General features: G+C 42.9%; 1 protein-coding gene across 1 annotated transcript in view; it reads right to left on the bottom strand.

Moving 5' to 3' along the window:
• L3MBTL4 (L3MBTL histone methyl-lysine binding protein 4) overlaps window positions 1–25,923 on the bottom strand; it is a 352,526-nt gene that overhangs the window by 238,218 nt on the left and 88,385 nt on the right. Inside the window, exons 5-6 of the mRNA XM_033439375.2 lie at window positions 24,523–24,614; window positions 361–465 (exon numbers count right to left, since the gene is read on the bottom strand). Coding sequence (XP_033295266.1) covers window positions 361–465; window positions 24,523–24,614 — 197 coding nt within the window. The remainder of the gene's footprint in view (window positions 1–360; window positions 466–24,522; window positions 24,615–25,923) is intronic.

Consider the following 25,923-nt stretch of genomic DNA (forward strand, 5'->3'; position numbering starts at 1 on the left):
TGTAATTCATAAGCATGGATTTTTTCATATACATTTCTCATTAGTTCAGATAAAACTTGAATAATTGTCTCTTTTAACAGACAAAAGCAACATTGTGGGATTCACTGATTTTTATCAACCTCAGGTGAAAACTATTTACCAATTAAATCAAGAGTTACCACTAGTAATGAGAAACTTAGAAAATTAATCTTCAGACAAGGAAAAAATTTCATTAAAGAACATACTTCACTCATCACTGAATAAAATAAATCCATAATGTACTTGGACTTGTTTATAACACAAAGTACTGAAATTCGTCATTCTCTAGAAAATTCTCTCCTGTCACTGCAATTAGCCCAAGACAGTAACACTATTTCTTACCTCAGCTACAGAAAGCACACAAAACACAGATGGATGACGGGGGTCAATGCCTTCTAATCTCATTCCAACCTGAAAACCATTTTCATGCTCCGGAAAGGACTGGTCCTACGAAATTTCATGATATAATATTAATCACTGAAATATCTTCACCGTTTGATATTAAAACACTTGGTGTCTCTATGCACACAATCATACACGTTTGGAAGCTCAATAATATAACCAAAGAAAGAAGCCTGCTCTTGGAGATTTTGCCCTCAAAGACGGCTTGATCGGTTGTACGTTCTTTGAAATAGTTCATCTGCCAAACTTTATGTCCTGTGAACCCCCCACCTACTCCTTTTGCCCATTTTTCCTTAATGATCTGAAGGAGCTCTTCCTGTACTCTGGACACAATACTTTGTTGATTATAATGGTTACTTATTCCCAATCTGTGACTTACTTGGCTTTTCACGTTGTTTATGATGACTGTGGAGAATTTTATTTTAACGTAATAAAATATATCAGCTATTTCCTGTACAGTTGGCACATCTAGCCTATGAAATCCCTTGCAACACTGAAGTTACATAAATATTCTCCTACTGTTATTTTATTTTTTAACATCTTTATTGGAGTATAATTGCTTTACAATGGTCTGTTAGTTTCTGCTTTATGACAAAGTGAATCAGTTATACATATACATGTGTCCCCATATCTCTTTCCTCTTGCATCTCCCTCCCTCCCACGCTCCCTATCCCACCCCTCTAGGTGGTCACAAAGTACTGAGCTAACCTCCCTGTGCTATGTGGCTGCTTCCCACTCCATCCATTTTACGTTTGGTAGTGTATATATGTCCATGCCACTTTCTCATTTTGTCCCAGCTTACCCTTCCCTCTCCCCGTATCCTCAAGTCCATTCTCTAGTAGGTCTGCATCTTTTTCCCGTCTTGCCCCTAGGTTCTTCTGACCATTTTTTTTTCTTCTTTAGATTCCATATATATGTGTTAGCATACGGTATTTGTTTTTCTCTTTCTGACTTACTTCACTCTGTATGACAGTCTCTAGGTCCATCCACCTCACTGCAAAAAACTGTTTCGTTCCTTTATATGGCTGAGTAATATTCCACTGTATACATGTGCCACATCTTCTTTATCCATTCATCTCTTGATGGACACTTAGGTTGCTTCCATGTCCTGGCCATTGTAAATAGAGCTGCAATGAACATTTTGGTACATGACTCTTTTTGAATTATGGTTTTCTCAGGGTATATGCTCAGTAGTGGGATTGCTGGGTCATATGGTATTTCTATTTTTAGTTTTTTAACAAACCTCCATACTGTTCTCCATATGGCTGTATCAATTTACATTCTCACCAACAGTACAAGAGGGTTCCCTTTTCTCCACACCCTCTCCAGCATTTCTTTGTAGATTTTTTGATGATGGCCACGCTGACCAGTGTGAGATGATATCTCATTGTAGTTTTGATTTCCATTTCTCTAATGATTAAGGATATTGAGCATTCTTTCATGTGTTTGTTGGCAATCTGTATATCTTCTTTGGAGAAATGTCTGTTTAGGTCTTCTGCCCATTTTGGGATTGGGTTGTTGGTTTTTTTGATATTAAGCTGCATGAGTTGCTTCTATGTTTTGGAGATTAATCCTCTGTCAGTTGCTTCATTTGCAAATATTTTCTCCCATTCTGAGCACTGTCTTTTCATCTTGTTTATGGTTTCCTTTGCTGTGCAAAACCTTTTAAGTTTTTTGTTTATTTTTGTTTTTACTACCATTTCTCTAGGAGGTGTGTCAAAAAGGATCTTGCTGTGATTTATGTCATAGAGTGTTCTGCCTATGTTTTCCTCTAAGAGTTTGATGGAGCCTGGACTTACATTTAGGTCTTTAATCCATTTTGAGTTTATTTTTCTGTATGGTGTTAGGGAGTGTTCTAATTTCATTCTTTTACATGTAGCTGTCCAGTTTTCCCAGCACCACTTATTGAAGAGGCTGTCTTTTCTCTACTGCATATTCTTGCCTCCTTTATCAAAGATAAGGTGACCATATGTACGTGGGTTTACCTCTGGGCTGTCTATCCTCTTCCATTGATCTATATTTCTGTTTTTGTGCCAGTACCATACTGTCTTGATTACTGTAGCTTTGTAGTATACTCTGAAGTCAGGGAGCCTGATTCCTCCAGCTCCGTTCTTCTTCCTAAAGATTGCTTTGGCTATTCGGGGTCTTTTGTGTTTCCATACAAATTGTGAAATTTTTTGTTCTAGTTCTGTGAAAAATGTCAGTGGTAGTTTGATAGGGATTGCATTGAATCTGTAGATTGCTTTGGGTAGTAGAGTCATTTTCACAATGTTGATTCTTCCAATCTAAGAACATGGTATATCTCTCCATCTGTTTGTATCATCTTTAATTTCTTTCATCAGTGTCTTATAATTTTCTGCATACAGTTTTTTTGTCTCCTTTGGTAGGTTTATTCCTGGATATTTTATTCTTTTTGTTGCAATGGTAAATAGTAGTGTTTTCTTAATTTCACCTTCAGGTTTTTCATCATTAGTGTATAGGGATACAAGAGCTTTCTGTGCATTAATTTTGTATCCTACTACTTTACCAAATTCATTGATTAGCTCTAGTAGTTTTCTGGTAGCATCTTAGGATTCTCTATGTATAGTATTATGTCATCTGCAAACAGTGACAGCTTTACTTATTCTTTTCCGATTTGGATTTCTTTTATTTGTTTTTCTTCTGATTGCTGTTGCTAAAACTTGCAAAACTATGTTGAATAATAGTGGTGAGAGTGGACATCCTTGTCTTGTTCCTGATCTTACAGGAAATGCTTTCAGTTTTTTACCACTGAGAACGATGTTGGCTGTGGGTTTGTCATATATGGCCTTTATTATGTTGAGGTAAGTTCCCTCTATGCCTACTTTCTGGAGGGTTTTTATCATAAATCGGTGTTGAATTTTGTCAAAAGGTTTTTCTGCATCTATCAAGGTGATCATATGGTTTTTCTCCTTCAATTTGTTAATATGGTTTATCATGTTGATTGACTTGCATATATTGAAGAATCCTTGCATTCCTGGGATAAACCCCACTTGATCATGGTGTATGATCCTCTTAATGTGCTGTTGGATTCTGTTTGCTAGTACTTTGTTGAGAATTTTTGCATCTTTGTTCATCAGTGATATTGGCCTGTAGTTTTCTTTCTTTGTGACATCTTTGTCTGGTTTTGGTATGAGGGTGATGGTGGCCTCATAGAATGAGTTTGGGAGTGTTCCTCCCTCTGTTATATTGTGGAAGAGTTTGAGAAGGACAGGTTTTAGCTCTTCTCTAAATGTTTGATAGAATTCTTTCTCCTGTGAAAGCCATCTGGTCCTGGGCTTTTGTTTGTTGGAAGATTTTTAATCACAGTCTCAATTTCAGTGCTTGTGATTGGTCTGTTCATATTTTCTATTTCTTCCTGGTTCAATCTTGGAAGGTTGTGCTTTTCTAAGAATTTGTCCATTTCTTCTGGGTTGTCCATTTTATTGGCATATAGTTGCTTGTAGTAATATCTCATGATCCTTTGTATTTCTGCAGTGTCAGTTGTTACTTCTCCTTTTTCATTTCTAATTCTATTGATTTGAGTCTTCTCCCTTTTTTTCTTGATGAGTCTGGCTAATAGTTTATCAAATTTGTTTATCTTCTCAAAGAACCAGCTTTTAGTTTTATTGATCTTTGGTATCGTTTCCTTCATTCCTTTCTCATTTATTTCTAATCTGATCTTTATGATTTCTTTCCTTCTGCTAATTTTGGGGTTTTTTTGTTTTTCTTTCTCTAATTGCTTTAGGTGTAAGGTTAGGTTGCTTATTTGAGATGTTTCTTGTTTCTTAAGGTAGGATTGTATTGCTATAAACTTCCCTCTTAGAACTACTTTTGCTTCATCCCATAGGTTTTGGGTCGTTGTGTTTTCATTGTCATTTGTTTCTAGGTATTTTTTGATTTCCTCTTTGATTTCTTCAGTGATCTCTTGGTTATTAAGTAGTGTGTTGTTTAGCCTCCATGTGTTTGTATTTCTTACAGATTTTTTTCCTGTAATTGATATCTAGTCTCATAGTGTTGTGGTCAGAAAAGATACTTGATACGATCTCAATTTTCTTAAATTTACCAAGGCTTGATTTGTGACTCAAGATATGATCCTGGAGAATGTTCCGTGAGCACTTGAGAAGAATGTGTATTCTGTTGTTTGTAGATGGAATGTCCTATAAATATCAATTAAGTCCATCTTGTTCAATGTATTATTTAAAGCTTGTGTTTCCTTATTTATTTTCATTTTGGATGATCTGTCCATTGGTGAAAGTGGGGTGTTAAAGTCCCCTACTCTGATTGTGTTACTGTCGATTTCCCCTTTTATGCCTGTTAGTATTTGCCTTATGTATTGAGGTGCTCCTATGTTGGGTGCATAAATATTTAAAATTGTTGTGTCTTCTTCTTGGATTGATCGCTTGATCATTATGTAGTGTCCTTCTTTGTCTCTTGTAATAGTCTTTATTTTAAAGTCTATTTTGTCTGATATGAGAATTGCTACTCCAGCTTTCTTTTGATTTCCATTTGCATGGAATATCTTTTCCCATCCCCTCACTTTCAGTCTGTATGTGTCCTTATGTCTGAAGTGGGTCTCTTGTAGATGGCATATATACAGGTCTTGTTTTTGTATCCATTCAGCCAGTCTATGTCTTTTGGTGGGAGCATTTAAACCATTTACATTTAAGGTAATTATCAATATGTATGCTCCTATTACCATTTTCTTAATTGTTTTGGGTTTATTATTGTAGGTCTTTTCCTTCCCTTGTGTTTCCTGCCTAGAGAAGTTCCTTTACAATTTGTTGTAAAGCTGGTCTGGTGGTGCTGAATTCTCTTAGATTTTGCATGTCTGTAAAGCTTTTAATTTCTCTGTCAAATGTGAATGAGATCCTTGCTGGGAACAGTAATCTTGGTTGTAGGTTTTTCTCCTTCATCACTTTCAATATGTCCTGCCACTCCCTTCTGGCTTGCAGATTTTCTGCTGAAAAATCAGCTGTTAACCTTATGGAGATTTCCTGTGTGTTATTTGTTGTTTTTCCCTTGCTGCTTTTAATATGTTTTCTTTGTATTTAATTTTTGACAGTTTGATTAATATGTGTCTTGGTGTATTTCTCCTTGGATTTATCCTGTATGGGACTCTCTGTGCTTCCTGGACTTGATTAACTATTTCCTTTCCCATATTAGGGAAGTTTTCAACTATAATCTCTTCAAATATTTTCTCAGTCCCTTTCTTTTTCTCTTCTTCTTCTGGGACCCCTATAATTGGAACATTGGTGCGTTTAATGTTGTTGCAGAGTTCTCTGACACTGTCCTCAAATCTTTTCATTCTTTTTTCTTTATTCTGCTCTGCAGTAGTTATTTCCACTATTTCATCTTCCAGGTCACTTATCCGTTCTTCTGCCTCAGTTATTCTGCTATTGATCCCTTCTAGAGAATTTTTAAGTTCATTTGTTGTGTTGTTCATCACTGTTTCTTTGCTCTTTAGTTCTTCTAGGTCCTTGTTAAACGTTTCTTGTATTTTCTCCATTCTATTTCCCAGATTTTGGATCATCTGTACTATCATTATTCTGAATTCTTTTTCAGGTAGACTGCCTATTTCCTCTTCATTTGTTAGGTCTGGTAGGTTTTTGCCTTGCTCCTTCATCTGCTGTGTGTTTCTCTGTCTTCTCATTTTGCTTAACTTACTGTGTTTGGGGTCTCCTTTTTGCAGGCTGCAGATTCGTAGTTCCCGTTGTTTTTGGTGTCTGTCCCCAGTAGCTTAGGCTGGTTTAGTGTGTTGTGTAGGCTTCCTGGTGGAGGGGACTAGTGCCTGTGTTCTGGTGGATGAGGCTGGATCTTGTCTTTCTGGTGGGCAGGTCCACGTCTGGTGGTGTGTTTTGGGGTGTCTGTGGCCTTATTATGATTTCAGGCAGTCTCTCTGCTAATGGATGGGGTTGTGTTCCTGTCTTGCTAGTTGTTCGGCATAGGATGTCCTGCACTATAGCTTTCTGGTCGTTGAGTGGAGCTGGGTCTTGGCGTTGAGATGGAGATCTCTGGGAGATTTTTGCCGTTTGATATTACACGGAGCTGGGAGGTCTCTTGTGGACCAGTTTCCTGAACTTGGCTCTCCCACCTCAGTGGCATAGCCCTGACACCTGGCTGGAGCACCAAGAGCCTGTCCTCCACACAGCTCAGAATAAAAGGGAGGAAAAAAAGAAAGAAAGAAAGAAGAATATAAAATAAAATAAAATAAAGTTATTAAAATAAAAAAATAATTATTAAGAAAAAATAATTTTTTAATAAAAAAAAAACGGACAGACAGAACCCTAGGACAAATGGTAAAAGCAAAGCTATACAGACAAAATCACACACAAAAGCATACACATACACACTCACAAAAAGAGAAAAAGAGAAAAGAATATATATATCATTGCTCCCAAAGTCCACCTCCTCAATTTGGGATGATTAGTTGTCTATTCAGGTATTCCACCGATGCAGGGTACATCAAGTTAATGGTGGAGATTTAATCCACTGCTCCTGAGGCTGCTGGGAGAAATTTCCCTTTCTCTTCTTTGTTCGCACATCTCCCAGGGTTCAGCTTTGGATTTGGATCCGCCTCTGTGTATAGGTTGCCCGAGGACGTCTGTTCTTCGTTCAGACAGGACGGGGTTAAAGGAGCAGCTGATTCGGGGACTCTGCCTCAGTCAGGCCGGGGGGAGGGAGGGGTACTGAGTGCAGGGCGAGCCTGCAGCGGCAGAGGCCAGCATGACGTTGCACCAGCCTGAGGCATGCTGTGCGTTCTCCCAGGGAAGTTGTCCCTGGATCACAGGACCCTGGCAGTGGTGGCCTCCCAGGAGAGGAGGTGTGGATAGTGACCTGTGCTTGCATACAGGTTTCTTGGTGGCTGCAGCAGCAGCCGTAGCGTCTCATGCCCGTCTCTGGGGTCCGCGCTGATAGCCGCGGGTTGCACCTGTCTCTGGAGCTCCTTTAAGCAGCGCTCTTAATCCCCTCTCCTCGCACACCAGGAAACAAAGAGGGAAGAAAAAGTCTCTTGTCTCTTCAGCAGCTCCAGACTTTTTCCCGGACTCCCTCCCGGCTAGCTGTGGCGCAGTAGCCCTCTTCAGGCTGTGTTCACACCGCCAACCCCAGTCCTCTCCCTGGGATCCAGTGAAGCCGGAGCCTCAGCTCCCAGCCCCCACCCATCCCGGCGGGTGAGCAGACAAGCCTCTCAGGCTGGTGAGTGCTGGTCGGCACCGATCCTCTGTGCAGGAATCTCTCCACTTTGCCCTCCTCACCCCTGTTGCTGCACTCTCCTCCATGGCTCCGAAGCTCCCCCCCTCCACCACCCGCAGTCTCCGCTGTGAAGGGGCTTCCTAGGATGTGGAAACCTTTCCTGCTTCACAGCTCCCTCCCACTGGTGCAGGTCCCGTCCCTATCCTTTTGTCTCTGTTTTCTCTTTTTTCTTTTGCCCTACCCAGGTACGTGGGGTGTTTCTTGCCTTTTGGGAGGTCTGAGGTCTTCTGCCAGCGTTCAGTAGGTGTTCTGTAGGAGTTGTTCCACATGTAGATGTATTTCTGATGTATTTGTGGGGAGGAAGGTGATCCCCACGTCTTACTCTTCCGCCATCTTGAAGCTATTTCTCCTCCTAGTGTTATAACTTTTGTTCTTCATATTTAAATCTACAATACAATTGGAATTGATTTTTTCTATGGAGTGAGGTAGGGCTCTATTTTTTCATATGGAAAAGAAATTATTCAAAAAAAATTTTTTGAGTCGTTCATACTTTCATTGATCTGCAAAGTTTCCTCTATTATATCATGTTTCTACATGTCTTTGGGTATAATTCTGGCCTTTTAATCCTATTTGTTGGCATATTTGCCTACATCACATTGTCTTAATTGCTTATAATGAGTCTTTTTATCTGGAGAGCAATCTTTATCATGCTGAGTTTTCTAATTCAGGAACTTGTTCCCTTTCTATTTAATCTAATCATTTTCATTGCCCAAGATGTTTTTAAAATTTTCACATAAGACTTTGTAGTATTTATTCCTATGGACCTTTTATGCTTATTGCTATTGTAAAAGGAATTTATTTCATAAAAGACTTTCTCATTCATTCCCATTTATTATTTTCTTCAATATTGGTCTTGCTTCCCATAGCCTTGCTGAATGATTAATAGCTTTGAGCAGACAGTTTTGAGAAGATTCAACATTACTCGTTTATTTATTCTTAATTGAGAATAAACTTATAAGTATACTAATGGAAGATGATGATTAAAATCTAGTACTATTAGATCTAGAGCTGCTTTTTAATCACTACTAACAATTGCTTAATCTACAAATGCCTATTTTAGGGGTAATTTATTCTTTTGAGAAAAATCTTTTCATTTGGAAATAATGTCAAACTTAAAGGAAAGTTCCAAGAACAAAATAGTACAGAGAACATGTATAGCCTTTGCCTAGATTTATTTATTGTTAACATTCCACCTCATTTGCTTTATCATTTCTGTTTGCCCCCTCTCTCAAGTGTCTGTGTGTATACAGATGCAGATGTATACGTATACATATACGTGTACATATGATTTTTTAATCATTTCAGGGCTCTTTACCTCTAAATACTAAATTTTTTCCCTAAGAGCAGTCTATTTTCCCTAAAAATAGGAACGTTCTCTTACTTAACAACAGCTCATTTATCAACGTCTGTAAATTTGACATTACTTTTAACTAATCTTCCACTCATATTACAATTTTTCCAATTTATCCAACAATGCACTTCATAATATTTTCCCTCCAGAATAGGATTCAGTTTAAGGGCAGATATTAAATTTAATTGACATGTCTGTTTAGTCTCCCTTAATCTGGACCATTTTCCATTGCCTTTATCTTTTATAATACTGACATTTTAAAAGAACACAGTGTTTTCTCTCCTGTATTTTTTAAAATAGAAAGTTCCTCATTTTGGATTTGTCTGATGTTTCCCTGTGATTAGATTCAGGTTATGCATTGTTTTGCCAGCCTGCCATATGGGTGATGATGTGTTCTTCTAAGGACATCACATCTGGTCCATTGGTGATGTTAATTTTGATCACACAATTACAACATTCTGCAATTCCTTCACTATAGTTACATACAAAACACATACACATACATAAATATTTACACATATGTATACACATACATGTATATACATATATCTGATAAATCTTAAGTTCAAACAGACCCATCTAATTCAGTCCATCCTCAGAGGGCTCATTCTGTCTTTTTTGATCTATATTTGTATTTCTCCTCTAACAAGGTCAACACACTTACTCAGGTACTAAATCCTATAGTGTATGTACTGCGGTTTCAGAACTCTTTTACCCCTGCTACTATAATAAACAAACCTACAAAAAGAGTTCAGGATTTGTTTGCAATTTCCTGCTCTGCCATCCAAGAATGGGGTATATAAACACTGTGTTCATAAACTACTTGGATTCATTCTTTTTTCTCCCTTCAGTCCAATCATGGGATTCACCTGAAATATGGCTGAGTTCATTTGTTTCTGTTTTCTTTCACTTCTTAATGATTTATTTCAATTTTAATATGCAGAATATTAACGTACTTCCAAAAGTTAAAGCTCTACAAAACGGTACTCAGAGAAGTATCTCTCCTTCCCATGTCCTACCCCCCCCCATTCTACCTCTTAAGGTAGCCAACCTCACTCTTTTCTGGTTTATCCTTCCCGGGTTTCTTCTTGCAAAAATAAGCAATTATGTTTATATTTCTTCTTATTTTTCCCTCCCTTCTTACACATAAGACAGCATATTATACAGGCTGTTTTACATTGGCGTTGTTCACTTCCTAGTGTCCCCTGGAAACCACCTCATGTCAGGTCACAGCCACTGCCCACATTCTCTTTTAAGCTGCACTGTCCACTGTGTACACGTAACATAGTTTATTCAACCTTCTTCCACACTTGGGTACATGCTTTTTTTTTTATAAGGACATGAAATTGTTTTAAAATCTTTATGAATTGGCTTGTAAAATGTCGTTAGAAACTTTCTTACATTCACAGCTCAAAACCCAAAAATTTGACGGAAACCAAAAATGAAATGGCAAGAATGAATGATTTCTCAGGAATACTTTATTTCTACAAAAGTAAATGTCATGTGTGTGTTTAACTCTCCCAGCCTTCTTCTCACTTCTGCTCTGTTTTCCAGCAGATTGTATTTAACAAGTTTTGTGTGACTACCTCCTGTTCACTGCTTCGAAATGTCTCAGTTAACTTCCACAAGCACCACAACCATATACATAGATACATACACATGAACACAACATGGGTAAGAAAAGCAAAGGGGAAGGATAGACCGGGGGAGAGTATAATAATAAGGCTGACAGGAGATTTAAGAAGCTGCAGAAAAGGAGAGGACACTTTTCATGTTTTAACAAAACTGAAAGATGTAAAATTGGGGCTGGGGAGTAACTAGTATTAGATCACATATGAATGACAAATGCAACACACAGAAAATGAATCACAGCCAAGAGGTTGGGATGAGCAACGTCTGTCTTGTCAGCATTTCAAAATGGCTTCTCAGTTGAATATTTGGGAGCTTTTACGTAATGTTGCAAGGAACCTGTATGGCTCCAGCAGCCACAGCAGTCTTTGGAGGGTTTCAAACAAAAACCAAGACAGTCGTTTTAACAATCCGAAAGGCAACATCTACTGAGAAATGTCATTGCCTGTCTTCCATCTCTTTTCTGTGTGATGGTTTATTCATGGCAGATAAAGATGTTTTTCCTTTCTAAAAATCTTGTATTTTATGAACATAATTGAGAGCTGTGCTTATAAAATTATATTTTATGATGAAGAAAAGGGAACTGGAAGCACACACTTAAAGCAAACAATAAGCCCATTAAATTCAGTCATAAAAAATCACAAGGTTTGTGGACCTGAAAACCACTTTTACAGCTAAATAAACTCAAGCCCAGAGAGGTTAAGAGACTTTCTCAAGGTCACACCAGTTTAGTGGCAGAGCATAAGTAAGGACATAAGTCTTCTGAAAGCCTGCCAACTGTTTGTTCCACTAAGGGGACAGAGTGGCAACAAAACGCAAAACAAAACCTGGCTTGAGGCCACAGAAGGCTTCAAGGACACTTCCAGGGAAGCGCCATGTGCTCCTGGGTACGGAAGTGAAGTTGTTTTGTTTTGTCATTTTCTGTTCTCCAAACAGTTGCAAAATAATGCTTTCTAGTATAAAATTGATGAATTTTGTCGATGTTGGAGAAGAAGGATTATTCAAAGTTCCATGCCTCATATCAAAAGTAGATACAAATGATATACTGTTATTTTAAAATAAAATGAGTCAGAGCACTAGAAAAAAACAAAGAAAAACAAAACACCATGCCTGGAGAAAAGTAGAGGGGCTATTGGCAAAATTCCTTTATGAAATACAATCGTGTTCACAGGTGTGTGCCAGCAGGTCTTTGCTCCATGGGTAGACAAAGTCAAAAGTGCACAGTGGGAACAACTCTTGGGCAGTTGGTAGATATACCTGTTCATCACTGAGAACCCCACTGCAAGAGCAGAGAGATGATCCTGTGATGACAATTTCTGAGCCACTACACAGACTGCAGAAGGTCGGTGGCCACCAGCACCAGCAGAGCACCAGTGAAATACGTGCCCCACAGAAGAGCGCCTACGCCATCTGAATGTCGACAAGCATCCTACATTATTCACAGGCAGGAGCTGGCAGCCAACAATACTCCCCTGATCACAATTCAATATTGAAAGAAATGGGAGAAACTGGGCATGGGATGGAATCGCAGCTAGTGAGGCACAGGTTTTTAGCAAGCTTGCAAAGGGCCGGGCCAGGGCCACAGGGCAGCGGGTTCTCAGTCCCCACATGATGGCTGTCAGAGGGAAAGAGGTTCCTAGGAATTTTACACGCAGACGATAAAAACGAAATTTCTTATAACACCAAAGACCACTGCCATGAGTTCAGCATCCTCGTTAAATGGTTTATCTCAGCAACATCTTCAAAATCTTAAATCATCTCAATGTGTACCTTCAGGGCTGAAATGTCACAATTTTAAACGTGAAAGGTGAGCCATCAGGAAGTCTTATGTAGGCAAACTGTGATATAAACAGCTTGACCACAGAATTTAGCTTTTTGTCAGCACTTGACAATTTTCTTTCCTCAATGGGGGAAAAATCAATTAGGTTATTGGTAGAGTAAAAAAAAAAAAAAAATTCAAATACTGCAGAAGGGAACGTGAGAAAAACATTTTCCAGAGACAAACACAATCGAAGAGGAAGTTACAAAATGCATTTGCAGCTCTCTCTGAAGCAGAGAGACTCAACCTGCCAGGTTTTGAACATAGTTTGTGTCAACATAGCATTTGATAAAACAAAATGAGTCTGGGTTCATGTTCAATCTGAATATCCAGGACAATCCACATGTATCTGAAGAACCACTAACACTTGCTGTCACAGCCAAAAACCTAGGAATGGTTCGATGCAACTTTCTCACTAAACAGAAATAAAGAGGAAAGAATGACAAGGATGGTTACAGAGCTGAGCTACCCTTCATCGAGCCATATACAGGCGCCTTCTATGCTACAAGCCCTCGTGCAGCACAGAACTGGGCCACACCCTGCTCTAAGCACTTTACAAACATTAACTCATTAAATCATCAAGAAAAACCCTATGAAGTAAGCGTACATTCTCCAGATGATGAAACTGGGCCACCAGTGGTTATGTAATGTGCCTGAGATCACAGTGTGTATCTGTTTTTAACGGGCGGTTAGTCACTATGGGAGGTCATTCTGAAAGGTTATAGGCAACACTAAAGACATCGTAATTTTTAAGCTTTTATTTTATAGTGAAAACTTGGGATGAGCTTTTTTAGATATTAAAAACTGGAGGTCTGAGTATGTGCTACATGACCAACAGATGATCCCCAGATGCCAAAAGTTTGAAAACAGTGCCATGTTGAATGCCAGACCCTATGTGCGGGAATTTACTATAGGATCAATCAGGAGAGTAAGGACACACGGCATCAGGACCCGTGACTATCCATTTGGGGAGGAAAATGGAATTATATTCTCACCACAACAGCACATATAAAAATAATTTTAGATGGAGAGAAATTAGACACAGTTCAACAGAATTCAGTACAGCTATCAGATAAAAGCAAGCCACAGACCCGGACCTGCTGAGGCAGCATGATGGCCATGAGGTACTGATAAATATAAAGCAAGTAGCAGACGAGGAACACGCAACCATTTATACGGACACTATTCACATATCTACATAACTACACTATACAGATCTGGAGGGACAAACATCACATTATTTTGAGTGGTTCACCTAGAGCGGGGAACTGACAGAGAGAGAAAGCCTTTTATTTTTATACTCTTCTGTCTTGTTAGAATTTTTAATGGCATTCTAAGTTTTTTAAAAAGATCAATACACACACACGATCAAGTGATGAAGACACTAGGCAAATAGGCAGGACCCAGGTCACGAAAAGCTTTGTATGGTTTGTTGAGGACCTTTTAGTTTATCCTTAGCCAATGAAGTAGTAGCAAAAGCTTTTAGTCATTGGGAAGAAAAAAAAATTATTGCATCTTATTAAGATCTTGTTAGTGGCAATGTGGAGAATTAATTAGAAATGTAGTAAAATTAGAGGTAGAAAAGATGGGAAAGGAGGCTTTTAATATCTACTAATAATTAAGAATTTGCCATGTACCACGTACAGCACCTAACTCAGCTCGTTTAAGCCTTAGCACCCCTGCACTGGGACTGTTACAATCCCCACGTCACCTACAAGGAAACAGAGGCTCAGAGAGGTTCACAAATTGCCCCATTGGCCCAGCTAGTCAGTAAAAACCTGGAATTGGAATACAAACCCTGGTCTGTGCTTACTCGCAAAGTGATATTGTATTTGGGAATGTTGCAACAGCATGAACAATGGTGATGAGGCCCTCAACCAAACGCAGAGCAAGAGCTGGGGGTGGGGACAGGGGCCAGACTCCGTACGTATCTGGGAGGTAAAATGGGCACCACCTGCTGACTGGCTGGATGCACAGGATGAGGAAGGTGGGGAATTTCAACTGACACCCAGGTTTCAGGCTGGAAAGAAATCTCCATATTTTCCAAAATGTGATCATGTTTACTTTTATAAAGTTATCAGTATCTACTGAGACCTCCAAGGACTTGATGAGCAGCTCATGAAAACTCTACTTCTGCACCTGCTTTTCAATTCCAACTTTCTGGTGCATTACTACGGCTTCTATGTTCTCCCGGGCATCTTGCACTGAATCTTTCATCCTAGAAGTGTCTTCACCAAGAAATACTGCACACGATGAAAGGTTATGAAATGCCTTCCTTGCTTTTTCCTCAAGAAACTATGATCTTCACCTAAGCTAAGAGTGGAAATTACCAAGAATATTAGAACCCCTTCTGACTCCCTCTTGTTTTAATCACGGAGAAAATGGAGAACTTGAAAAATACACACACAGCACACACTCACATACATATACACACACACTGTTGTTTTGTACTCTTGTTTAATGTGGCTGTTCTTAATGGTGGAGAAGTGGGGTCCATGACGTATTCAAGGGTTCTGGAAACCTTCTGAATTTTAGATAAAATTCTGTGCACAAATCGATATAAGCACTTCTCTAAGGAGATAATCAACAGCTTACATTAGATGTTCAAAGGGGCTACACCCCCCTCACCCCCCCAGAAAAGACCAAGAGCTGCATGGCTGTCCTTTATAGGAACCTGCCATTAATCAAGCCATGGGGACTTCCCTGGTGGCGCAGTGGTTGAGAGTCCGCCTGCCGATGCAGGGGACACGGGTTCGTGCCCCGGTCCGGGAAGTTCCCACGTGCCGTGGAGCGGCTGGGCCCGTGAGCCATGGCCGCTGAGCCTGCGCGTCCGGAGCCTGTGCTCCGCAACGGGAGAGGCCACAGCAGTGAGAGGCCCGCGTACCGCAAAAAAAAAATCAAGCCACGGACTAAATAACCGATTTAGGAAACTTCAATAAGCAGAACACAGAAGCTCATCATGGAAATACACGTGAGGCAGCAAGACCTGCTTCAGATTCTGCTTCTTCAAAGTGATGCCTATTTTTGCCACCTATTTGTTAGGCTAATGGAGAAAAATCATCCCCTATCTAATTAAACATAACTGGCTGCAAAGCTTCAGTTAAGACGGCAGTGAAGGATGGCTGATTGCGTAGTTTTAAACTCTCATTTTAGAGACTACGTCCTCGTTATTTTGAACATTTTTCGTAGGTTAATTCTGAATCCCAAACTGCTATCAAGATTATACCAGGAGGATCCTACAAACAGAGAACACAGAATGCATGGCACAACAAAAGTGCACTTTAATAAGTTAGTCAATGGAATTCCTACTGTTTCTTTGTGAATCTATCCTACTGTAATCTCAGATGCAGAAATTCTCATTTCCCTGGAACCCACTGACCTATTGATAATAAGAAGTTTGGCGTGTGTGTGTGCGCGTGCGTGTGTGTGTACGTGTGTGTGTGTGTGTCTCCAGCGACCCTAACCTAACCACTAACTGAATTACAGTCCAAGAAACAGAAAGAAAGCACAGATCAGAGTGGGTGAAATACTGCTGAACTTAAGCAGCTTCAGTCTAACAAAGATCTTTGTGAACAAAGAAAAAGAACCCACACAGTATAAAATAAAGAACTGCTCAGGGAGAACTTTTAAAAATAACTCTTGAAGTTATCTGATAATTCATTGGCCGTCACTGAGTGGATTTCACAAATCCTCTGAACCTAGGGTCTAAAACAATAAACCCATGTATTTTTTTTCCTGAATAACTAAACTCTCCCAGAGAAAAGAGATGAGGATACTTCTAATATAAATTTCCTTTAACTGCAGGAAAAGAGCCGTGAAACGGTCTACCCTTGACTCTAAACGCCACTACTGTCTTCTTTTAATTTCCCTTCCTCTGAACATGACATTGCGCTCCCAGCTGGAAATGCAGATAAGCTGCCCTGATGGGGGCTTCAGGCCCCTCCCAAGAACAAAAAGTGCCTGATCTGTCTGGCTCCCTCGCTTCAGATCTGCTGAACTGCTTCACAGCCCGGGACCTTTGAGTCCCACCGTTTCAGAGGAGTGGATTCCAAGAGAAGGAAAAGGCTCTGACACCCGAGATCAGGATGCAGCTTCAGTTTTGCTCCATAACTGAGAGCTCTGGAGAATATGAGAAACGAACATGAAAGGGAATTCGCTCTGTTCTTCAGAGTCCCAGCAAGCAATCGGCTTAAATGACTGCATGGTGTAAGGCCACATTCTGGTCTGCAAACACACTTCTTTCCCTGCCCTTGATACGTGCCTTGTGTTTTAAACCCCAACCAAACATCTGAGTATAACTGTTTTCAAAACATGTTTGGTTTTTCTGGGGGAGAATTGTTAAACACCAACGAAGTTATCTTAAAACTGGGGGACCACACAATACATATAGAAGACAAAAACAAACAGGTAGCTAGACAAGCACACTTGAGGCAAATTTTTAAAAAAGCGTATGAACTGAGGCTGTCATGTGATCCTCTGCATACCCAAGTTCACAATATAATGAGGAATTTCATTACAGCTTATAAAGCCATGCATGGTCATCACGTGGCTCGTGACTAATATTTAAAGTGTTAGCTAAGACGGATCTACATTAAAACTCTGAAGGGGAGCTCAGTGATAATCAAGTACTTTGGAAACATGTTCAAAGCACGGAAAACCTGACATCTGACTGAACTGTTTTGGTTGGAAAGGGTCTAGCTTTCTCAAATAGTTCCACACGGGGTTACACCAAATGTGAATGTTCACGGCAGCATCTTTCTGCACTGCGGAACTACACACAAATCCAGGCTTTATTGAAAATAAAACACACACACACATTTTTCAGATTCTATTTAACATACTGGCATATTTAGAAAAATTAGAGGTTTAAATATACTTCAGGTCTGGGTGAAAAAGTTAAATTTAGGGAGAGGGTGAGTTAAACTCACTGCTCCTGCAAGGACTTTAAGTAAGGAAGGACAGAGGTGGGAATGAGTCTGCACAAGGTGCCTTGTATTCGGGACCGTCAGGAGATAAGTTAGGAAGTTAGGAGTCTTTTCTCACCGGCTACCCTCCGCCCATCATCCTACAGCTGGCTGGAGTTTCCTTATCAGGACACAACGCACTTCTTTCTGAAATCATCTAACAGATGGTCACGGACAGCCGGAGGGGTGGGGGGCAGTGTAGAGCCCGGAGCGTGGAGCATCAGGGGTGCAGGTGGCACTGAGGGAGCCACAGGAGGACAGGCAGGCACCCTGAGTCTGGAAGTCTGGACAGTAACTCTGCCTCGCTGAGGAGACGAAGGAGGTCACCTGGGGAAAATACCTCTGCTCTTCCTCATGAAGGAAGTCAGTATGTCTTCAAGTGTGAGGGTAACAGGGAGAGGCTGGAAGGCCAGTACCTGCCAACGTTAGGATTTTAGATGAAGCTCCAATGGTGGGTGGGCTGTAGCCTGGCCACACACCCCAAGGTGTGCGGGTTGGGCCATGGAGATGATGACACCTCGGCTGGCAGTCCAGGTGCCAACAGAGGGCAGCTAAGGGCGTCTCCATGTCCATCCAGGCAAGTCCTGCCGGGAGTATGCCTGGAGAGCAGGCCCGGGGAGAAGAGCCTAGAGAGCAGGGCCCGGGGAGCAGGGCCCGGGGAGCAGGGCCGGGGATCAGGGCCAGGGAACAGGGCCTGGGGAGCAGGGCCGGGGAGCAGGCCGGGCTGGCATTCCAGACAAGGGATGGTTCCGAGAAGCACAGGACTGGGACCCAAGAGAAGAGTGGTTTGAAGAGCTGCTGGCATTTAGTAAAGTGAACTACACGTCAGACACGGTATCACGCTGAACACATTATGTACATCGTATGTGATTCTTCAGCGGTCCCGGAGAGGGAGTGATGCCGGCTGCCTTTTTCAGCTAAATCAACTAAGAGTCAGAAGAATGCACTACAGGCCCCTTCTCTATACAGTGAGGGGGGAAGAGGCTGGAAGGACTTGAAGAGGCAGCCTATGAAAAGCCCCGAGTAAATAAAAGGCGCTCAAAAGTGTTCCTGTCCCAGGGAACCAACACGCAGAGAGGAATTAAGAAGGAAACCCAGTCAGTCTTCCAGGAGATTACAATTCCACTAAGGAGCAAAATACACCTACCTGTCATCCCAGAGAATGACAACTAACATGGTCAAACACACCCAGTACACAAATGATAAACAGAACCGCACTTTACAAAGATGATTCTGGCAACCGCCTGCAGGAAAGGTTCACGGCGGGGCCAGCCTGGCTTGAGAGCATTTAAGAAACTTTAGCTACAACGTGTGTGGGGAAAAAGAGCAGGGCTTATTCCTAAATTAAGGCAGGAGTGGTAGGTGCACAGAGAAGGTACTGAAGAATTAGGAGGTGAAGGTGAGCTGACTAGACCACCGAACACACACGGGGCACAGAGAGGAAGGACCCCCGCCAACCCCTCCCAGGACAAGGGGCCGGGGATGTAAGCTGCGCCGCAGGCAGGAGAGCTGTGTGCCTTCGCAGGGGCAGGGGTGCAGGCAGAGAGACGGAGGGGAAGAGCCCCAAGACCAGGAACCCGGTGCGTCTGGAGGAACGGGGTTCAGGAGATGATGAGATGCCCGGGGAGCCACAGAGAACGGCCTCAGACTACGTGACAGGAGAAGGAAGGGCCTGCAAGGCGGGGGCCGGACTGAGCGCCATGAGGGGCTGAGCATGGACAGGGTGCTGGGGTGGGGAGGTGTAAGATGAAGCTGAGCACGTGGCGGATCTGAAATCCTGGGGGTCACTTCTGAGGGGGAGCATCAGGCAGCAATGGCAGGAAAGGTCAGGATGCAGAGGCTAGAGGAGGAAAAGGTTAGAAGAACCAAGGAAAGAGAAAACGCAGCCTGAAATTTTAAGAAGTTACACCAGACTCGGGAGATAAAATGGAGAGGAGAATGCAGAGCCCGGGGCAGTGATCGTCTTCACGCTGGAATCGACAGGAGTGTTTGTAACCTGGGGGGTGAGGACCCGTGTGAGGGTGAGGACCGATGCAGCGGATCCGTGATCTCCCGGGAAGCAGGACTGGGAGGGCTCCGCGCACAGATAAAGGGATGCCAGATGGAGGAGGGAACTTCGTCCAGGGCAACAGGGGAAGGAGGAAGGGCGGTGCAGGGAGTGAAGGCTGGTGACAGGAAGCAAAGAGGGTCTCACCATATCCATCCCAGGGGTGACCACCTCCTGCCGGGAGTGAGGGAAGATGCCTCAGAGAGCCGCCCTCCTAGGAGACAGGGGCGACCGACTGAGGCCCTGGAGGGCGGCCAGGCCCGGCCACAGCACACAAGGGTCTTTGGAAGCAGAGGCCACGGGGGAGCGGGTGTGCATCTGGGCTGGAGCCACCGAGGACGCTGCAACGCTTGTTTCACCCCAGGTGGGGAGAGCAGAATCACGGGAGGATAAGGCGAGGGAACAGACTCATAAGAAGTCACTCGGGCCAGGGGCCAGGACAGAGAAGCACCAGCAATGGATAGGAGATGGTGGCACCTGTGGTCGGCAGGACAGTGGCCCCCGAAGACGTGCAGGTCCTAATCCTGGAACCTGCGATGCTGGTACCTCACACGGCAAAAGGGGTTTTGTGGACGTGATTAAGTGAAGAATCTGAAGATGGGGAGAAGGTCCTGCAGTGTCCAGGTGGCCCAATGCCATCACAAGGGTCCTTATAAGAGGGAGGCAGAAGGACCAGGGAAGGAGACGCGAGGATGGAAACGGGCTGGAGTGACGTGGGCCCACAAGCCAACGGATGCAGGTGGCCCCCCAGAAGCTAGAATAGGCAAGGAAATAGATCCTCCCCACAGCCTGCAGAACGAATGCAGCCCTGCTGGCCCCAGTTTAGACTTGGGACGTTCTGAATTTTAAGGTAATAAATTTGTGTTGTTTCAAGCCACTGTGGTAATTTGTTACAGCAGCAAAAGGAAATTCATACAACACCTAGCCACATGGAATTCAAATTAGAACTATATTACTAAACTATAAAAGATACATGAAGACATCCCAGAGACTTTTAACTTTCTCATGATTACTTTCATTTTGTTCTGAAATACCAAACTATTTTTTAAATGTGCAAGTCTCCCTGCTTCTCAGGGGCCTAATCTACCTGGCAACCCCATGCCGGCTGGAGACAGGAACACCTGCCTGGGGATAAGAAGCAGAGCGTCCCGGGAGGATGGCCGAGGACAGCAGGGATGTGGGGCTTGGGGGGGCGCCCTGTCCCCAGAGGGCAGTTCAGAGCTAGGGCGGCTGTGCTCCCTCAGTTGGAGCGCGACAGTGATCTGACCCCAGGTGGAGATCTGGGTCCCGTCTTCATGCTACTCCTGTCCCGTCCCCCGCCCTTCAGATGTGCAGATGGGGGCGCCTGGCAGGTCCGAGCAGACAGGGCAGGGTGGGCGGGCCAGGGCAGCTTCATGAAAGAGGGGGGTCTGAGGGGAGCACGGACCCATGAGGTTCAAAGAACGAGAGACACAAAAGGCCTGCAAACTCGGATAAAGATGGAATAGTCAAGCGGAGCCCGCGTGGGGACCAGCCCCACAGGCCCGGAGAAGCCCCGTGTGACGGGCCAGACCTCGCGGCCTCGACTCCAGGCCGACAGGTGTGGACCTGTGACGATCGACAGGAAAGAACAAGGCTTTAGGGAGACACGTCTGATGAGGAGATGACTGTCAGGGAGAGAGGACAGAGAAAAGTTCTTAAAACCAACCTCAAAACAATCTTTTAAAGTTTAAATCAAATCGAGATTGTCACATTCCACCAGTAATGAAGAGAAAATGTTTTAAAATTTTCTATGTCAACAGAAGGTGTTTACATCCTTGTATACTCATTACTCCAGATGGTAAAATAAATTATAAAAAGTGAAAAACTTTGTCTTGTACAAAAAGATATTTAAAATAGACCTACAAGATGCAAAAAAACCCACGTGCAAATGAAATAAGTGGACTCTTCTTTAAAAATACCCACACATTTTCTTGGTAGAATCCGTATCTGATCTGCATGACAGAATTGACAGTGTGTGTTTCTGTGTGTGTCATTGGTATGTTTTCTAAAACTTGAATATTAGAATGGAAACTATATATTAAGAGTAAAGCAATACTCTTTTGAGTAGTTTTCCATTCAGGATATGCAAACTATTCTAAGTTTTTATTTTCAATATTTCACTATTAAAAGCTGAAGAGTTCCATCTCAGCTGGCTGACCTGAACACCATGGTTATAATATTTACACAATGAAAATGCACATTAATAGTCAAGAGCACAATACCAACACAAAACTGAGTTCAGTCTGATCCTCCTGCTTGGAAGTCTCGCGTGTACCACCTGCCTTTTTTATTCTATTGAAACCTATTTTCGATCATAAACCATGCTTACTTCATCTTACATATATATACACACACACACACACACACACACACACATACATAATATATGTATTGTGTATATATAGCATATACAGAGTATATATATATATATATATATATATATATATATATATATATATATATATGTACAAATGCTCAGTTAGGGCAACATCTTCCATCCTCAGGACAAACCAGATGTAACAGGTGGTGACTTCCCCTTCACACGCAGGTGGGACGAAGCCCCATCCCAGCACAGAACACCTAGTAAGCTCATTACCTGCATACTCCAAGGACAATCAACAATTCTCCCTCGTGCTGTTATCATGTTTTCTGGGCATATCTTACACCCCAACTGGATGGCCAAACTTTAAGAGTCCGTGTCACAAGCACACTAGTGTTTCTGTCCAGGTCTTACGTGGTGCTTTGCACACACGGAGCCTGAGTTTCACCGTCAAGTCACACGTGAGTGGCTTGACTGTGAAACTCCGAGTGAAGGGAAAGGCAGCCACCACATCAGATGCGGCTGCTGCCTGCTGTGCTCATGCCTCGCTGTCACCTTCAGAGCTGACAGAGGTTAGAGTTCAGAAGCTTAAGGATGTCATAGTTTTAGCCAAGGAACCATGCAGATGGTGTGCCCTGCCCCCTGCTCCCCTCCCCTGACCTTCTGGGTCTCAGAAGGTCAAGGGGGAGGCTATATGGCCCACAGCCCATCACTACACGGTCCCCAACGCAGCCTCAGGATCTGCTTCAGGACAGAAATCCCACACTTGCCCTGGAGGTCCCTCAGTCAGCACTAGGACCCAAGGGGAATCTGGGGAGAAACTCCATTCTGCGTGAGTTGATGGACCTTAAAGGATCTAAAAGAAGAAAGTCTGAGAAATAAAGTGAACACACGCTGGCTGAGATGAGGGGAGAAGGTGGGAGCTGGACAGGGGTCTAGCACTTTGCTGCCATCGGCCAGAACTCGCCCTGCCCTGGGAACCACACACACCTCACCCCCAACATCCAAACATTGGACACAGTCCCAGAGGGTCCCGGTGGAGGTAAGAGAGGATCCCTGTCCTGAGGTCCTGGTCCGAGGACACACGCAGGTCTGATTCCTAGGACACTGTGCCCTTCTTGGTCAATCTCCGCCTTCATGGCTTCTGGCTGCCTTGAGATCCTGGACGGTCATCTCACCAAGCACAGGCATCGCGTCACAGCCTGGCCTGTGCCCTCGCATCCTGGACCCCAGCTAGGCTACATCTGCCCTTGGAGGTCACAGAAATGCACAGGCCTTCGCTGGCTCCTGGCCTGAGCCCTCTACCCTCTGACCTGGAGTAACCACTGCAGGAAGGGCATGAGACGGCACAGGGCGAGCTGGAAAGGGCGACTACAAGTTACACTGGGTCACCCCGGTCAAAGCCAACCCTCTGTAAAGAGCATCTACACTCAGAACTAAGGAGAGGTTTCCGGAAGCCACTCAACACAGCTGGTGACAAGAGCACACTGAGAACAGGCACTGTGCATCCTGTCACCTCGGGAACTTACACGCTTAGTGGAACGAACACCCTAAGTCTTGTCACATGACGGCAGTGGGGGCAGCAGGACCCGAGTCCTCAGCAGAACCTGCACAGACCTTAAGCCTTCTCCCCCAGGGGACCTCTACCCGCGCACAGGAGCCCCGAGGAGGCTTCCAACCCATGGCCTCCCCGGCCACACCCTGAGGTTCTAGTTCAGCAGGTCTCAGGAACATGTACGTCCGTGTTTTCCAAAGCTCCCTGGAAGCACCTGGTATGAGGACTGGGTGGAGAACCCACAAGTCGAGATTCAGTGTGTCTTAAATTGTGAGGTGCCAACACTTGGCTCTGCTTTCATTCCGTGCCGGCTACACCTCTTCTCCCCGGTTCCACTGCCATGTCCTAGATTAAAACTGCTAGCCTTCTCACATAATAAAACGTACTACAAGTAACTCAACGGATGTCATGACAAGTGAAGCAAATAAAAAGTTTTAGCTTCTCTCTGCTGGTTAAGATGCAATATAATGATGCAAATCTGATGCGATTTTTTAAAATTCAGATCGCCCCTGAAATAATGAAAACACAGCCCGAGAAGAAGAGAAGGGGCATTGGAAGGTTTGGTACCTTGGGTACCAAGATGAACCCCAGAGCTGCAAGCCCCTGGTGCCAGGAGTCATTGGGTGGAGCAAGTCTACCGGGGCTGCTCCGGGCGTCCCTACAGTCAGGGACAACCTGCTTTAGGGGGTTCACTGTCCCCTCCAACATGCTGCCTGACCCACCACTTCATGCAGCACATCAAAACAGATGCCTGGCACTGATCCTTGGGTGGACAGATGCAAGTAACATCGGCGAAGAAGAAGAAGGACTCACGCTTGGTGTCTACCACGTCCCTGTTATATCCGACGTCCTTCACACGTACAGCGACCCAAGGAGGCAGGTGTGGTGATTCCCCTGCTTTACGAACGAGGACCCCGAGGCACAGAGAGACTGGAAGGCCTGCCCGAGGTGGCAGCGCTAGGTTTCAACCCAGGCGGGCCAGCCCCAGAGCACACACGGAGTCACTAAGGCCTGGATTAGCTTTGTTATGTCAATCTCCAGCAAAGCCTACAAGTCAGATAAGTCGGTATGCTGTCTAGGCAAACGATTTCATTTCTAAGTGTGGATTCCCTGCAAAACTGTAAGACCTTCAGGGATTTGTTCACCTTGGAAAACAGCTCAACGGGCGCTGCCACGGCCTCCTGTTCCTTCAAGTACTGCTCCCAAGACCAGGCCTCACGCGTGGCCACCGCAGGGGCTGGAAGAGAAAACACAAGGGCTGTTCTTGAGACAATTAGTGACTGAAAAATTATGCAGTTGAAGATAAATCCAAGAAGGAGGCTAATTACTTAAACCGATGATCAGAAGACCAAGCAACTAACAGCAAGGAGCCTTATCGCTGGAGTTCTGTGAGCATCTGGTACAATCACGTCACCTCACATCCCCAGCTTTCCTGGGTTAGAACAGACTTATGAACACATCCCATCACCGACCACTGATGACACGCAGGACGTGTGCCCCCAGCCCCTGCTCAAAGAAGGGAGAACAGGCACAGGTTCTCTAGAAGGTGATTTGGTTACTTTTAAGGCGAAGGACCTGAACTTTTTTTTTGTAATCTCCTTTCACTTTCCTACCTCCTCTTTGTGGGAATGCCAATTGGTACAACCTGTCAAAAGGCAACGTGCAAACTGTCAAAAGCCTTAAAAATTATTTGCATACTTTGAACCAGCCATTCTCCTAGGAATTTGTCTTAATGCAATTACAGTGATGTGCCCAAGAGTTTATCCTAGAACCCTTCATAATAGTGAAATAGTGGAAACAAACTGAAGAGAGGGCTGATTAAATGCACTGTACAGACGTGTCGTTTTAATAACAGCTCATAAAATTACATTGCAGAAGACTGCTGAATGGCAGAGAAAGGCTATGTTAATGACACACTAAGTGGGGAAAAAAGTTTAGGAAACAAAATGATCCTTTTTGGTAAAGTATATAATGGAAACAAAAAACACTAAAATCATGTAAATCAAAATCGTAATTGAAGTCATCTTTAGGTGCCAGGATTATAAATAATTTCTTCCCATTTTTCTTTGTACTTTAGTTTTCTGCTTTTCTAGATGAATAACTATCCTTTGTAATTCAATAAAAATATCATTTTAAATAATAAAAATCTGGCAAAAAAGATTAATAATTGTTTTAAGTTTATATTCTATGTTCCAGTAACTCCTTCTCTAGGGTTAATATGCTAAGGAAGTGGTCCTGATAAAAGCTGATGGTGAAAATGGACATCACACAATTATTACAGCAAAAATGCAAAGTAATATTAACATGGGAGAAAAGTTAAATAAATGATATTTACATATACACATATATACATATATGATTATGAAGTCAAAAACTATACTTTTTATAAAATATCTTGGGAATTTTCTGGGATATCTTGAGAATTTATTATCAAAGTAAGGACACAAAACAGTATATATTTTATGATCTTAATTTTTAAAATACAAATTATTATATATATTAAAACATTCGTTTTTCACATACTTATAAAGCCCCTTCTTCATGCA

Source organism: Orcinus orca, chromosome 15 (assembly GCF_937001465.1).
Source record: "Orcinus orca chromosome 15, mOrcOrc1.1, whole genome shotgun sequence".
Classification (NCBI taxonomy): Eukaryota; Metazoa; Chordata; class Mammalia; order Artiodactyla; family Delphinidae; genus Orcinus; species Orcinus orca.